At 50.4% G+C, this 13,164-nt stretch overlaps 5 protein-coding genes across 5 annotated transcripts; 2 read left to right on the top strand and 3 right to left on the bottom strand.

Annotated features, from left to right (window-relative positions):
* Nucleotides 1-970: 970 nt before the first annotated feature.
* Nucleotides 971-3,636, top strand: BDV37DRAFT_269212 (uncharacterized protein; the record flags this gene model as incomplete). Its single annotated transcript, XM_032084319.1, has 6 exons — nucleotides 971-991; nucleotides 1,120-1,234; nucleotides 1,299-1,434; nucleotides 1,488-2,122; nucleotides 2,178-2,377; nucleotides 2,959-3,636. 6 exons carry the CDS (start codon nucleotides 971-973, stop codon nucleotides 3,634-3,636), a joined length of 1,785 nt encoding a protein of 594 aa, XP_031944735.1.
* A 730-nt stretch (nucleotides 3,637-4,366) lies between these two features.
* BDV37DRAFT_279948 (uncharacterized protein) lies at nucleotides 4,367-5,176 on the bottom strand (the record flags this gene model as incomplete). Its single annotated transcript, XM_032086446.1, has 1 exon — nucleotides 4,367-5,176. The coding sequence occupies one exon, from the start codon at nucleotides 5,174-5,176 to the stop codon at nucleotides 4,367-4,369; it is 810 nt and encodes a 269-aa protein (XP_031944734.1).
* Nucleotides 5,177-5,263: 87 nt separating this feature from the next.
* Nucleotides 5,264-6,528, bottom strand: BDV37DRAFT_240945 (polysaccharide lyase family 20 protein). Its single transcript, XM_032081122.1, has one exon. The coding sequence runs from the start codon at nucleotides 6,487-6,489 to the stop codon at nucleotides 5,728-5,730; it is 762 nt and encodes a 253-aa protein (XP_031944733.1). The 5' UTR covers nucleotides 6,490-6,528; the 3' UTR covers nucleotides 5,264-5,727.
* A 499-nt stretch (nucleotides 6,529-7,027) lies between these two features.
* On the bottom strand, nucleotides 7,028-9,196 carry BDV37DRAFT_290720 (GMC family oxidoreductase; the record flags this gene model as incomplete). Its single annotated transcript, XM_032088784.1, has 3 exons — nucleotides 7,028-7,661; nucleotides 7,724-9,025; nucleotides 9,076-9,196. The coding sequence occupies 3 exons, from the start codon at nucleotides 9,194-9,196 to the stop codon at nucleotides 7,201-7,203; spliced, it is 1,884 nt and encodes a 627-aa protein (XP_031944732.1). The 3' UTR covers nucleotides 7,028-7,200.
* Nucleotides 9,197-11,269: 2,073 nt separating this feature from the next.
* Nucleotides 11,270-12,766, top strand: BDV37DRAFT_290718 (uncharacterized protein; the record flags this gene model as incomplete). The annotated part of the gene is made up of 1 exon (XM_032088783.1): nucleotides 11,270-12,766. The coding sequence occupies one exon, from the start codon at nucleotides 11,270-11,272 to the stop codon at nucleotides 12,647-12,649; it is 1,380 nt and encodes a 459-aa protein (XP_031944731.1). The 3' UTR covers nucleotides 12,650-12,766.
* Nucleotides 12,767-13,164: the final 398 nt, after the last annotated feature.

Below are 13,164 nucleotides of genomic sequence, written 5' to 3'. Positions count from 1 at the left end.
TTGTCAGAAGACGTTGTATAGTGCGTGATATTTCCTAGATTAGCCCACTTGAGCACATATCATGAATCTGTAGGGAGCAGAATGTAAATTGCCATGATTATAGTCGAGCGGGAGTTTCGAAGCGCAATCTTGTTATCTAAAAATATTTTCTATAGATCTAAGATGGGTTGGCATTTAAGGTCGACATAAACCTTTTTGGATCATTCGGAACTGGGGACCTGGGAGGAATCAATGTCCTGGTATTTTTCTGGGAGGATCTTGCTTTGCATGCGGGGGAAAACCGATTGCCCTTCCTTTTCTGGTTGCCCGCAGTATTGGAGAGACTTCGATCGTATCGGTAGGCGAGTCTTATCTCCGCCGTAGGCTACGGACCGTAGGTCTAAAGAAACTCTTGGCTGTCGATGCGCAGAAGAATTGTCTGGCAACAACACGCAACGGCAATTTCTGCGATTGTGTATGTTGGGAATTGACTGATAGGATGCTATCCAATGCATCGTAACCCTTGTCAGAATCCTTCGATGTTAATAAAAGCGAAAAGAAATTGTGAACGTCCGGGATTCATAACCCTTTAGGGTTGTTGGATGCCGTATCCGTATCCATATCTCGGCAGGTCTTCCGAGAATAGTTCCTCCCGCCAGTCTACGGACTCTGTACCCATAATCTCCTACGATGTCGACTTAGGCTCTGCTTAAAGCAACTAGAACCCCACAACTATAGTCTCGACTATCTCTGTCGGTGAGCTATCCCCTCATGGTGTTTCCCCTCACCCCTCACTAAAGAAATTATTTTCTTTCCGTCGTGGGTCTCATCTCATTTCCGTCTCCTTGCCTCATAGTTTTGTTTGTATGCGATGCACCTGCTTTTTTCAATAGCTGCTGTTTTCTTTCTTTCTTCCTTTCTTCTTGAGCTCTTCTCTCCTTGTGCATTTCTCAGTTTCTAGAATAGAATTGCTGAGCGCACTTCATCCACAATGGCTAGTACAGTTGGAAAGGTATGCCAAATCCAAAACCCTGACCTTCCTTGGAAATTTACTAACAATTAATAAATAGACCATCACTTGCAAGGTACGAATTGATGCACCATGTATCGAACAGAGAACAGATACTGAGTATCCAACAGGCCGCAATCGCCTGGGCAGCAGCAGAGCCCCTTTCAGTCGAGGATGTCCAAGTCGCGCCACCAAAAGCCCATGAAGTCCGCATCAAGGTCCTCCACACGGGAGTTTGCCACACTGGTGAGTTGGGATTCCTTTGAAAGTCGTCAATTGTCGTGTAACGGCGTTATCTAATCACCTGCAGATGCCTACACGCTTTCCGGCAAGGATCCCGAGGGTGCTTTCCCAGTGATCCTGGGCCACGAAGGTGCCGGTATAGTTGAGTCTGTTGGCGAAGGTGTTACCAATGTTAAGGTCGGCGATTATGTGATCGCTCTCTAGTATGTTTCGATCCCCTAAAAAAAATACAACGAGCTGCTAACAACATAATCAGTACACCGGAGTGCGGAGAATGCAAATTTTGCCGGTCCGGGAAGACGAATCTGTGCGGCAAGATCCGGGCCACGCAAGGCCGCGGTGTCATGCCGGATGGAACGACCCGGTTCAAAGCCCGCGGAAAAGATCTACTCCATTTCATGGGCTGTTCGACCTTTTCCGAATATACCGTCGTCGCCGATATTTCAGTTGTGGCGGTCACTCCATCGTGTCCGACGGACCGTTCCTGTCTTCTGGGGTGCGGTATTACGACCGGGTACGGTGCCGCTACGGTCACCGCTAATATTACGGAAGGAGCAAATGTGGCGGTCTTTGGCGCTGGCTGTGTCGGTTTGTCGATCGTCCAGGGCGCGGTGAAGAAGAAGGCCGGAAAGATTATTGTGGTGGATATTAATGACGGAAAGGAAGCGTGGGCTTACAAGTTCGGAGCGACTCATTTCCTCAACCCTGCTCGACTGAGGAAAACCGTTCAGGATGAGCTTATTGACATGACTGATGGTGGATGTGACTACACATTCGACTGCACGGGCAACGTCAGCGTCATGCGCGCTGCTCTGGAAGCCTGTCACAAGGGCTGGGGTGAGAGCATCGTCATCGGCGTGGCTGCTGCTGGTCAAGAGATCTCAACCAGGCGTATGTGCAGTCCTTTAAAGCTCCTATTGTGCCGGTGTGTACTGACTTTGAACAGCATTCCAACTGGTTACCGGTCGCGTATGGAGGGGATGCGCTTTTGGTGGCGTCAAGGGTCGTTCTCAGCTTCCGGCCCTTGTGGAGGATTACCTGCGGGGTGACTTGAAAATCGACGAATTTATCACACATCGTGAGAAGTTAGCCAATATCAACGTGGCCTTTGAGCAGATGAAGCAAGGGGATTGTATCCGATGCGTTGTTGATACGGTGGCATCGTGAGGCAACGGGTCAACTATGGAGTTATGAATTGTACATATAGAGAACGACTGAAAATGATGAAATTAACGTGATGATCGATCTAAATATCTTGCACTGGTCTTTTCATATTTCGGGCTATGAGATTCAGTAGTATAATGGTGATTGACTTGTTGTAGATGCATATACATTCCAACACTTCGCCGTAAGAATGGACGACGGCCCTGCTTCGGATAACCCGTGAGAGGGAAGTAAGGGAAGTGAGAACTGCCGATAGCACGCAATGGAGACAATCTCGGGAAGGGGTCCGAGCAAAGATGGTCGATTTGGTCCTCCGTAGCCCGGCCACGGGGCCGGAAAGCACAACCGCATTGAGTAAGGAAACCCCCGGACCGGCCGACACGGTCCGTCTACGGATCTGCCAGCCGCGACGTGGAGACTGCAGATAGAAAACCCCTCAATAATTCACCAATTGGTCTTGGAGTTTGGTCTCCTCATGAGGGGACTCGTCGTACAAACCATGGCGCGATCATGGCTTTATATCTTTATAAATGTGAGGACCGTGTAGGAAAACTGACTTGTAGTATTCAGGAAAACTTCACATAGCGAAAGATATCTTACCAATCGTTTCGTTTCTACTATACCTAATCTACACTTCTTTTTTTGAACACCAATCAAAAGCCGCCATGCCTGTCTCCCTCCATCCTCTCGTTGACAATGGCCTCGCCAAGGGCGACGCGAACTTTCCCGGTGGAAACCTCTACTGTCTCTGCCCTCAGAACAAAGTCACAGTCGCCCTCAAGGGTAATGTCGCCCACAACCACGCCTGCGGATGCTCGAAGTGCTGGAAGCCCGCTGGCGCACTCTTCTCCGTCGTCGGTGTGATCCCCAAGGAGAATCTCTCTGTGGCTGCCAACGCCGAAAAGCTCCACATTATCGACAAGGCCGCTGCCATCCAGCGTTACGCCTGCAAGGAGTGCGGCACCCATTTGTTCGGACGCATTGAAGTTGACCACCCCTTCAAGGGCCTGGACTTTGTCCACGTCGAGCTTTCGGACAAGAAGGGCTGGCAGGAGCCCCAGTTCGCTGGTTTCGTGTCCTCCATCATCGAGCAAGGCTTCCACCCCAGCGGAATGGATGAAGTTCGCTCCAAGTTCCAGTCGGTCGGCTTGCAGACTTACGATGCCTTGTCTCCGCCTCTGATGGATCTCATTGCTACCTACACCGGCAAGAAGTCCGGAAAGCTGTCTGCCAACCTGTAATGCGGTTCGCTGGATCGACTGCGACAGTGTGAAAAAATAGTGGTATACAAAGCGATTCTGTTTTTGATGTATTCTGGTGGTTTGGGGATGTGTTATGTTTACTGATCAGCGTTGCATGAGGGGAGCGGGTGGATGTTGTTTGGCGGGTGTGGTCGGATTTCGATGTAAAATGGTGGGCTGGTGGGCGGGAGTTAGATTATGATTACTATGTGAATGAACAAATTTTTCATATGTGATGTCCCTCTTCTACGAATTGTAGTTACTGCTCTGGGTGCTCACCCATCTGCCTTGGTGACGTTTAGGGTTGCCCGCACATGACGAGCACATGCCCTGCCCTAAATGGGAGCACGAGAGCGTGGGTCTACATGCTCGTCATGTTTTTCCTGGGGTTCGATACTAGAAGTCTGAGTGCTTTCACATTGTCACCGTTCAAAGATAACACAGGAATTCTGTGTAGATCGATACGGTGCTCGGCTGCCTGGATAGATTCGACGTATGTTTTATCCGCTTCTGTGCGATACAGCCTGTGGCCCATGGTTGAATCGAGTGTCCTAGCTTTGCATGTACTGCTAATCCTAATTCCTATACATTGGCGACATTTCTTTATTTCCCACGAGGATTGCTTGTCCCTTTCTTACAGTCCTCTAATAACCTTCAATATCGTGTTCCATTAGCTTCTTTGTGCGTTTGACACCCCGCAGTCAAATGGATCACGACTTCAGTTTCAATATCACGCTGTATGCTCGCCATTTTGACTTTGCGTCTCCTGGATCAACACAGAATGCCTGAGTTGGTCCGCCTCAAAGGCGTCTCCATTGAAATGATCCGGCCAACCATGCTTGGAGTAAAGGTCTCTCAAAGGAAGCTGCTCGTAGTCCCATTCGGGTCTGGTATTCTCACCACCACCAGGCATTATCTCCAATGAACGATACCAGCGGGTCATATCTCTGAGCACATCACCAGCAGGGCGACTAGGTACATGCTGAAAGCTGTTGTCGTTGTTGCTTTTCTCCCCACACTCATATTCATCACCAGCCACGCTGTCTGGCATGTTCCTGAGCGCAGGATCACTTGTGTTCCAACTCTCCTGATCAATGATCCATATCCGATGCCGCCGCGCATCATAAAGAATGACGCTTTGATGGTTCCCTATCAATGAGAGTGGGGTTACCCACGGCCGCATGTACGGGCCATCTTCATCGTCATAGTCATCGTCACCCGGACAAATATAGAACGGGTCGCGTCCTTGCTCTATATCTTCCGCTTGGCGGAAATCTGCGAAAATGCCCCCCTTGAAGAAATCGGTTTGGCCAGCAAGGGGGAAGTCAATGTACGGTAAGATGCTGTAGAGATATATGATCGAAGGGTCCAGGCCCAGTTCTTCACACAAGTTAAGAACATTGCCCATATTATGTGGGCCTTTGATGATTCCGGCAGAATTGAGAAAGCGCATGTTGGCGAGAGTTTGGTAGATTTCTAGCATGATGTCAGCGACCTCGTGCAGGTTCGCTTTCTGTGTTGACGTGAGTTGCTGGTCCATTGTGCTTGGGGGTTTGTTGGAGTTTGCCAATAGGGCTTTGCAATAGTAGTACCCTACGATAAGGGGTCGGGTGGTTATTTAAGGACCACCGACCAGGCATCAGCGGTCCATTTCGTATTCTGCACTCTTAATGCCTTGGGTCCACCGCGGAGCTTGCAAATCAACGCCTTGGCTATGAAGTGTGGGGCTGAACATAACTCATCATTGGTGCTGTCCTATAGATCGTCAAAGGTATATCTGTCCTGAGAATGACTCCCTCGTACCTGAGTACGTGTCAACGAATACGGGAGAGCGCCATGACGAGGACACAGTTCGCGTCACCAGCTAACATCGCCCTCCCTACTCCTCTTCTCGGACTTGTATCACTTGGGAATTAAGTTATGAACATCAGTTGGAGGTGGATGCATTGAACTGGCTATAAAGCATCGACGAACGGGGTCCAACCAATACATGCATAACGAGTCCACTATTAATGCGACTTGCATATTGCGGCAATTCAACAGGAACTCACTGCCTGCATTGACACCACATACACCTCGAAAAGAAAAGCATTATTGCTGATCAGGATCCGCATCGGCAAAAGTCGTGCCAGCAACGATCTCATCATACCACACCTGGCGTGTCCCCTGGGTTCCCTTCATACCACCATCATCATACCAGCCATTAGCATACAGCCCAACCCGGAACTGGAACGGCCGGGGATCATCAACGGTGGTATCAATATTATACTTTTCAAGCACCTTCTTCCCATCAAACCACATCTTATAGTACCCCGTACCGTCCGCCCGCCACTTAGCCTGGATAATGATCTTATGCCACACGCCGGGGCTCACAGTGGCCAAATTGCCAAAGGTAGTTGTCTTCTGCGCGCACACGCTGCCCGTCTTAACCCGCGTAAAGAGCTGGTCCCCGATAAGCCACACCATGCTGGACGGCATGTAGTCGTCGCAGCCTGTGTCGCCGAAGTCGGCAATGAACTGTGCGATATTGTACGATTGGGCCGGCGAGAACTGCCACGATTCTTGGAGACGGAACGTGAAGCCGTAGAAACCTTCGTCGCCCAGCTTGTACATGTCGTTGTGCACCACCTCCGAGTGGTAGCGACCACTGTAGCTCGAGTCGTAGACCTGCGTCATTTTGAGCGCGGTTGACCCGCCGTAGACTACATTTGTGACTTGTTGCACCGTGCCCTTGTGCTCGTGGTTGATGGAGCTCCAGCCGGAAGTGGTGCCTGTGTTCTTGAAGGTTTGGGTGGCGTGGATTGTGAAGCTTAGGCTAAGTAGTAGAGCGGCTATTACTGATTGAAAGCGCATCTTGAATGGGAAGATAAATGGGCAATGTTTCGTTGTTACTCCCTGTCATTCTTAGCCAGGTGGCACTTTTGGAGACTTTTGTACTCTGAATCCCCATCTCATGTAATAATCGAAACGTGGCAAAGAGCTCCCTCGCAACTAGGTTGTTGCTCGTGTCCAAAGTGGGGACTTGTGCAGCCAAGCTACTCTCTAACCTGCTGGGTTGCATCCGCTCGGCTGGAATTTCCTATGCTGCAGCAGAGTGGAGTCAATTTATCAGCCAGTATTCCGAGGCTGAGACTAATGCAAGTGACTGGTGCAGTTTCACTCCTAGGAGGCATAATTGCGTTCATTATTGGTCATGTTTCGCAAGCCACTTGAGAGATGCAGCTGCTATTTTAGGGAAATGGTCAACAGTGGCCGGAGCCCCGGACTTGGCCACAATTTATGGCTATAATGTCAGCACACGTTGGGCATATATCAAGTACTACCTCTTCCAATTGTCACTATTTATTGACTGAATTAAAAGCAAAATAGCACGCAACAACCTGCCATAAAGCTATAATCGAAATATTTCAAGTACACCATTGAATACATCGCTTGTCTACCAAAATGATCGGCAGAAAATAACATGTAATTGACTCACTGTACCTTCACTGAGTTATTCTTTACATCATGATAGCATCAATCAGCAGCTACCGTAGCTCCAAGGTCTTCACACCCCGTACAACATTACAAACGTGCCAGAGGAGCCTGCGTCTCAGAGTCTTTCTTGATCATATCACTGAGCTTATAGGCCATGGCCCCAATGGGGGCAGTGGGATGTCCACTAATTTGCTCCGGGAACACACTGGCATCCATCACCCTCAGGCGTTTGACACCATGCACTCGACACTGTACGTCGACCACACTGTCCTCAGGAGACGTTCCCATGCGCGCGGTGCCGACCGGGTGGTACAAGGTAAACGCCTTTTCATCCATCCAGCGAAGAATCTGGTCATCCGTGATGCGATCAATGTCGCTGCTGGAGTACGGCCACCAGTAAGACCAGGGATCGTCATTAACGGGCACACGCTCGAGGTACTTCTGAAACACAGGACTCCGCATGATCCGTAGGCACACGCGGATGCCTGCCAGGAGAACTGCGCGGTCGTTACCCTCTTCATCGCTGAGGTATTTAGGGTCGATTAAGGCTGCCGCAAGAGCGCCGTGTCAGTTTGCGTTGTTATATTAATGGGAGAAGGGAGATGCTCACGATGATCAAAGGGGTCCCTGCTCTTTAGTGTGACAGTTCCCTTGCTTTGCGGACGAAGGCTGATCGGGGCAAGGGTGAATACACTAGCCCCATCCAGGGGTGGCTCTTCACCATGGTGGATGAAGCCAAGCGGTGCGCCTATGATTTCCACGTCCGGTCCAATCGACCCAGAGGTGTAATCCTTTGGCGGGCTACGCTCAGAAGATGAACCCGGGAAAGGATAGTGCTCCCAGGATCGAATGAATGCAGCTGTTTCGCCCGCATTGTGAGCCAGGGGACCTCCTCCCAGAAGCATCCATCGAGCTAAGGACGGCAAGGCCCTGAGAGGACTTCCGAGATAATCGAGGGTGGCTCCCGCCTTTGCCTTGCACATCACGGCGGTTGTCACCAGGTGATCTTTGAGATTTTTCCCTACTGCATCGCTGGCACGCACAATGGGAATACCATGCTTTTCCAATTCATCCTTGGGCCCGATACCGCTCAAAAGCAACAGCTGCGGCGTGTTAACCGTCCCGCCGCTGAGAATCACCTCTCTGCGTGCATGGACATGAAAGAACTCTCCTCCTCGTTGCTTCTGAAACTCCGCTCCAATCGCTATTGGCTCCTCGCCGCTGAGCGGGTCGAAGAGCAGCCTAGTGACATGGGCATGGCATGCGATGAAGAGATTCGGGCGCTTCCTCACTTCCGGTGTCAAGTATGCCGTCGCCAAGGAGGACCGCTGTCCCTTGGGATCAATAAACGTCTGGAACCGAGTGGCGCCCAGGGTGCCGCCGGGCGTGTTAATGTCTTCGACAGCCGGAATTCCGGCATCATAGCAGGCGGGCAGAAAGCCCTTTTCGCCAATCTCAGTCAGGTATGAATACCCGGTTTGCCACTCACCCGCACTGCCCCGATGCTGCAGGTCAATGCGTGGACGGTTTGGATTGGGGGTGAAGCGCTCCATGCGCTTGAAATACGGCGCCAGATCGTCGTAGCTCCAGCCTTGGCATCCGTAACGAGACGCCCATTCATCGAAATCTGACCTGGAGCAATGATGGTACATCATGGCGTTGATCGACGAGCTACCGCCGATAATGCGACCTCGAGGCCAGTATAGGCGACGCGACGCAAGGCCGGGCTGCTCAACGGTGTAATAATCCCAGTCATATTCTCCGTGGAAGAGCTTTGGGAACCCCAATGGCATTTTGCTCTCCGTGACGCCGGTGTCATCCCCTCCGGCCTCCAGCAGGAGAACCGAGACATTGGGGTCTTCAGAGAGCTTGCTGGCAAGCACAGAGCCAGCGGCACCCGCTCCGATGATCACTGAGCGGTGAGTTAGTTTTGAGAGACATACGCGTTTCTTCTCAGCTCACCATAGTCATATCCCTTCAACAAGCGTTGGGCGGAGGAGTACGTGACCGGTGGTCCTGCGCTTGTTTGCGGTGTCGCATAGTGCAGCGGGTTAGATAGCGGATTGCGATTTTTTCGACTCATGGTGAAGCGCTGCAGACCAAAACACCACGCGTCGGGGGCGCTGGTATTTATTGGTCTCAACAGGATCGACACTGAGCGGGGAAGAGACCCCACATGGGAGACCTCTGGCCCGAGGCATCGTCGTCGCAAGAGCTGCTGTCAAGGTTGTGAGGGATGGGTCTGTGCTGGTGACAATATACACTTTGTGGGGCCGCAACAGCTTATCAGAGCTCTCCATGGTATGGTCAGTACCGCGGGTCCGCGGGTCCGCAGGACGAGAAATGCAAATTCGAACATGCCCGAGGGCTATTTTTCACTACTGATTCCAATTAAGGCTTAGCTGTCCCCTGAGGTGCCTTCATCTCCTTGCCTGGTCTCACTGTTTCGAGCCAATCTGGTGCCGGATTATTTTGATGCAGCATTTGGTCGGCCATATGTTTTGGTGACATGACAAATTTCTTGACTGCTGTGTGGTTAGATAGTTGTTCCTGTTTAGTAGGGCATGCTGAATATGACTTGGCTCTACACTAACGAACATACAGTGCCATGGTATATTTTTTAACTGAAGGTACAGGGTATAATATTGTAACCATGTTCAAGTTTTTGCACTCCTGAACCATCTCGACCTGGAGTCTTTGCGACGAAATCCTAAACTAGCGATATATTTCAGGTTACATATTTGGGAACTAGCGATTTCGGTAATCCTGGCTGTTCGATGAGCGTACAAAATCTTCTGCAGCTGGCCAGGTGGCAGATCGGCAGATATCCGAATGCCAAGAGGTTGCAACAAGTGGCTAGTGTGCCTGGAGAATTCGCGCTCGACGCTATTGATCATATAAAAAGATAAAAATATCCTTGGAATATGTAGTATAGGTCGAACATGGTAAATGCAATGAAGCCCCTTTTTAGGACATCAATTCGCGTCTGTATAAGTGTAAATGGTCGAACTTCCTCTGCCTCATAACTGACTTTTCAGGCGTACCACATAGACACTACCTTCCAGCGTAAGCAGAGTAGATGGCTCTATTGGTCGCGTGGACAACGACAGTCTCCCACTTATCACCTTTCGCATGGCACTCCAGCCGCTCAGAGACTTAGGGATATAATTATATATTATGATTTATGGAAGAGGTGTGTTTGGATGGCTCCTCAGAGGAAAGCTGATGCGCGAATATCGACGTGTATTGGCAGTGGCCCTACTAAAGACCTTGCTATCTTATGATCAAGAGCAAAAATCGGTACCGAAATTTGAACGTACGATCTTGACCGGGGTCTCACTATGCATCGAGATGATATGAAGTGTGTGCCTGTTGCAACGGTTTCACCATGATACGTGTGAGATCATCGCGCAGCTGAACCCACCCTTCCCAATTGTGTGTCTCTCACGGCAGCTACAAACAAATATCTCTTTAGTTTAGTAAAAAGTGGAAGGACTGTGATGCTGTTGTTCTTGGGGAGCGATAGTTGAGGATGGCAGTAGGGCCTTGTAGAACGGATATCCGGGAAATATGAAAATAATCGAACCACAGCTCTACGGCACTGTTGTTAAAGAAAAAGTCGTAAAGACTAGAATTACCCAGTAGTGTGACCAGGACCCTGACATGCAGGGACCTTTGCCGCTTGTCTTGCTTGGTTGGTATATCGAGGTGGTGAGAAACGTTCTACATACCTCAACAACGGGCGGATATCGTGGCCTACTCCGCAATAATTCTGTACAATATGATTAGACGCGACTGAACAGGGGTCGCCTAGCTCAGTATTGCAGTGGCTGTCCCCAGGGCTTGGCTAAGCAGACCCTTTGCTGACACTACCGACGCTAACATGCTTCAATGCAGGGTGAGCATTTTTTCTTGGCAGGGCTGCTCGAATCCGCTGAGGTGTATAGACACTACCATTTGGATAGTTTTGTATACTGAGATACACAATATAAATATGAAGCTCTTTCGCGTCATTCAGAACTGGTATCACTCAATCAGAAAAAACAAACTTCAATTCTACATCCAAAATACCAACAATCCTCACATCTTGTACCTGAGCTCACAGCATCACCAACCCCCGAATTACCTGGTCCATTGGTGCACGCAACAATTCACCATGCGGGCTTCATTATCTGCTACTATTTGCCTTAGCCTCCTCCTTCCCGCCGTTCCCACCCTTTGCAACCCTCTATCTGCAGGAACCTCGAACACTGATTCCATCCGCCATGAGGATGTTCGAATCCAACCATTGAAATCGGTCAACACCGCCCATCCGCTCGCAGTACGCGCCCCCGACGACACTTCGCTCTGTAAGAGTGACGAGAAGATCTGCGCCTTCTGGTGTATTCCCAAGGATCAGCACTGCGGCTGGAATGACGGCCCGCACCCTTGGCCCAGGAGCTTGGACAGCCCTGACCCTTCGCAGGAGTTGACAGCACGCTCTCCTGACGGCTGGGGGTGCTCCGATGATAATTACCGATGCGGTATAATGTGCATTGGCAAGGATGAGCCATGCAATAGTAAAACAGGTGGCTGGGATTGGTGGCGACGGAGTCTTGAGGAACATACTCATGCTTTGGCCGCGCGCTCGCCTGATTGGGGATGTGCTGAGGACAACAAGCGATGCGGTATAATGTGTATTGGCAAGGATGAGCCATGCAATAGTGAAACCGGCGGCTGGGGTTGGTGGCCAAGGAGTCTTGAGAAGGACAATTCTCATGCTCTGGCCGTACGCTCGCCTGACTGGGGATGTGCGGAGGACAACAAGCGATGCGGTCTACTCTGTATTCCAAAGGACGAGAAATGTGACCATAACTATGGGTGCTCTGCCGACAACAAGCGGTGCGGCTGGATGTGCATTGACAAAAATCAGGAGTGCAATGAGGAGACTGGCGGTTGGAATTGGTGGCGAAGGAGTCTTGAGGAGGACAATACTCATGCTCTGGCAGTGCGTTCGCCTGATTGGGGATGTGCTGAGGACAACAAGCGCTGCGGTATCATGTGCATTCCAAAAGACGAAAAATGCGACCCGAACTACGGGTGCTCCGATGATAACAAGCGGTGCGGCATGATGTGTATTGACAAGAATACGGAGTGCAACAGTGAGACTGGCGGTTGGGATTGGTGGCGTCGAAGCCTTGAGGCCAATCCCCATTCTCTCGCAGTGCGCTCACCCGATGGCCTGTGGTGCTCTGATGACAATCAGAGGTGCGGCTGGATGTGCATCTCCAAGGATGAGCAATGTTGTGGCAACCAAGGCAGCTGCGGTGCGAATGAAGAATGCCACAAGAACGATAACGGGGAGTATGGCTGCTGTGCCAAAGGAGAGACTTGCACAAATAGCAATGGCACCTGGTTCCATGGCGTCAGGCAAGTTGGCAATGATATCAAAGATGGCGTGAAGGATGTTGTCGGTGGTGGAGCTGCTGATTTGCGGCCTGGGATGGCTTCTGTCTGGATGTTGACCTCTACCTTTATTGTCGCTCTGATGCTTTAGATGGTAATGGCTGGACCGGCATGGTATTCAGGACGGTTGGGCATATTGGGAACTGTCTTGTATCATTTTTCTTAGTTATTCCTTTGCATGGTTATCTGATTGAATGGGCATCCACACCATCCTGGAGATGATGTGGCTTTTCGATTTATTGCTTCTTGCGTAAAGTATCCCTGATTAGCTCTTGTAGGAGCAGTACCCAAGTCCTAAGGAGTGGCTAATCTTATGGAGTGGAAGTCTGTTGCGTCACGCAGTGGATCGCGCCGCCATTCAACGCGATGTCTTCGAGATAGATCTGGACCACCTGTCGGATTGGAAATGTCTTTTGGAGTGTTCGTATGGACATGGTATCAGCCTTCTCAACCCCAAAATGTGGAGAATTAACTGCACCATTCACGAGCACAAATTTCACGTAGCTCAGGCATAAACCCGCAGCAGAGGGAATAGGCCCATCCATGCGCGCTTCTTGGATGTGAAAAAGTTCAAAGTACCCTCTTTCACGTCTGTAGTTCGGCTTA

Source organism: Aspergillus pseudonomiae, assembly GCF_009193645.1.
Source record: "Aspergillus pseudonomiae strain CBS 119388 unplaced genomic scaffold BDV37scaffold_11, whole genome shotgun sequence".
Classification (NCBI taxonomy): domain Eukaryota; kingdom Fungi; phylum Ascomycota; class Eurotiomycetes; order Eurotiales; family Aspergillaceae; genus Aspergillus; species Aspergillus pseudonomiae.
Note: the sequence above shows the minus strand (reverse complement) of the source record. Positions and strands in the feature narration are given on the sequence as shown.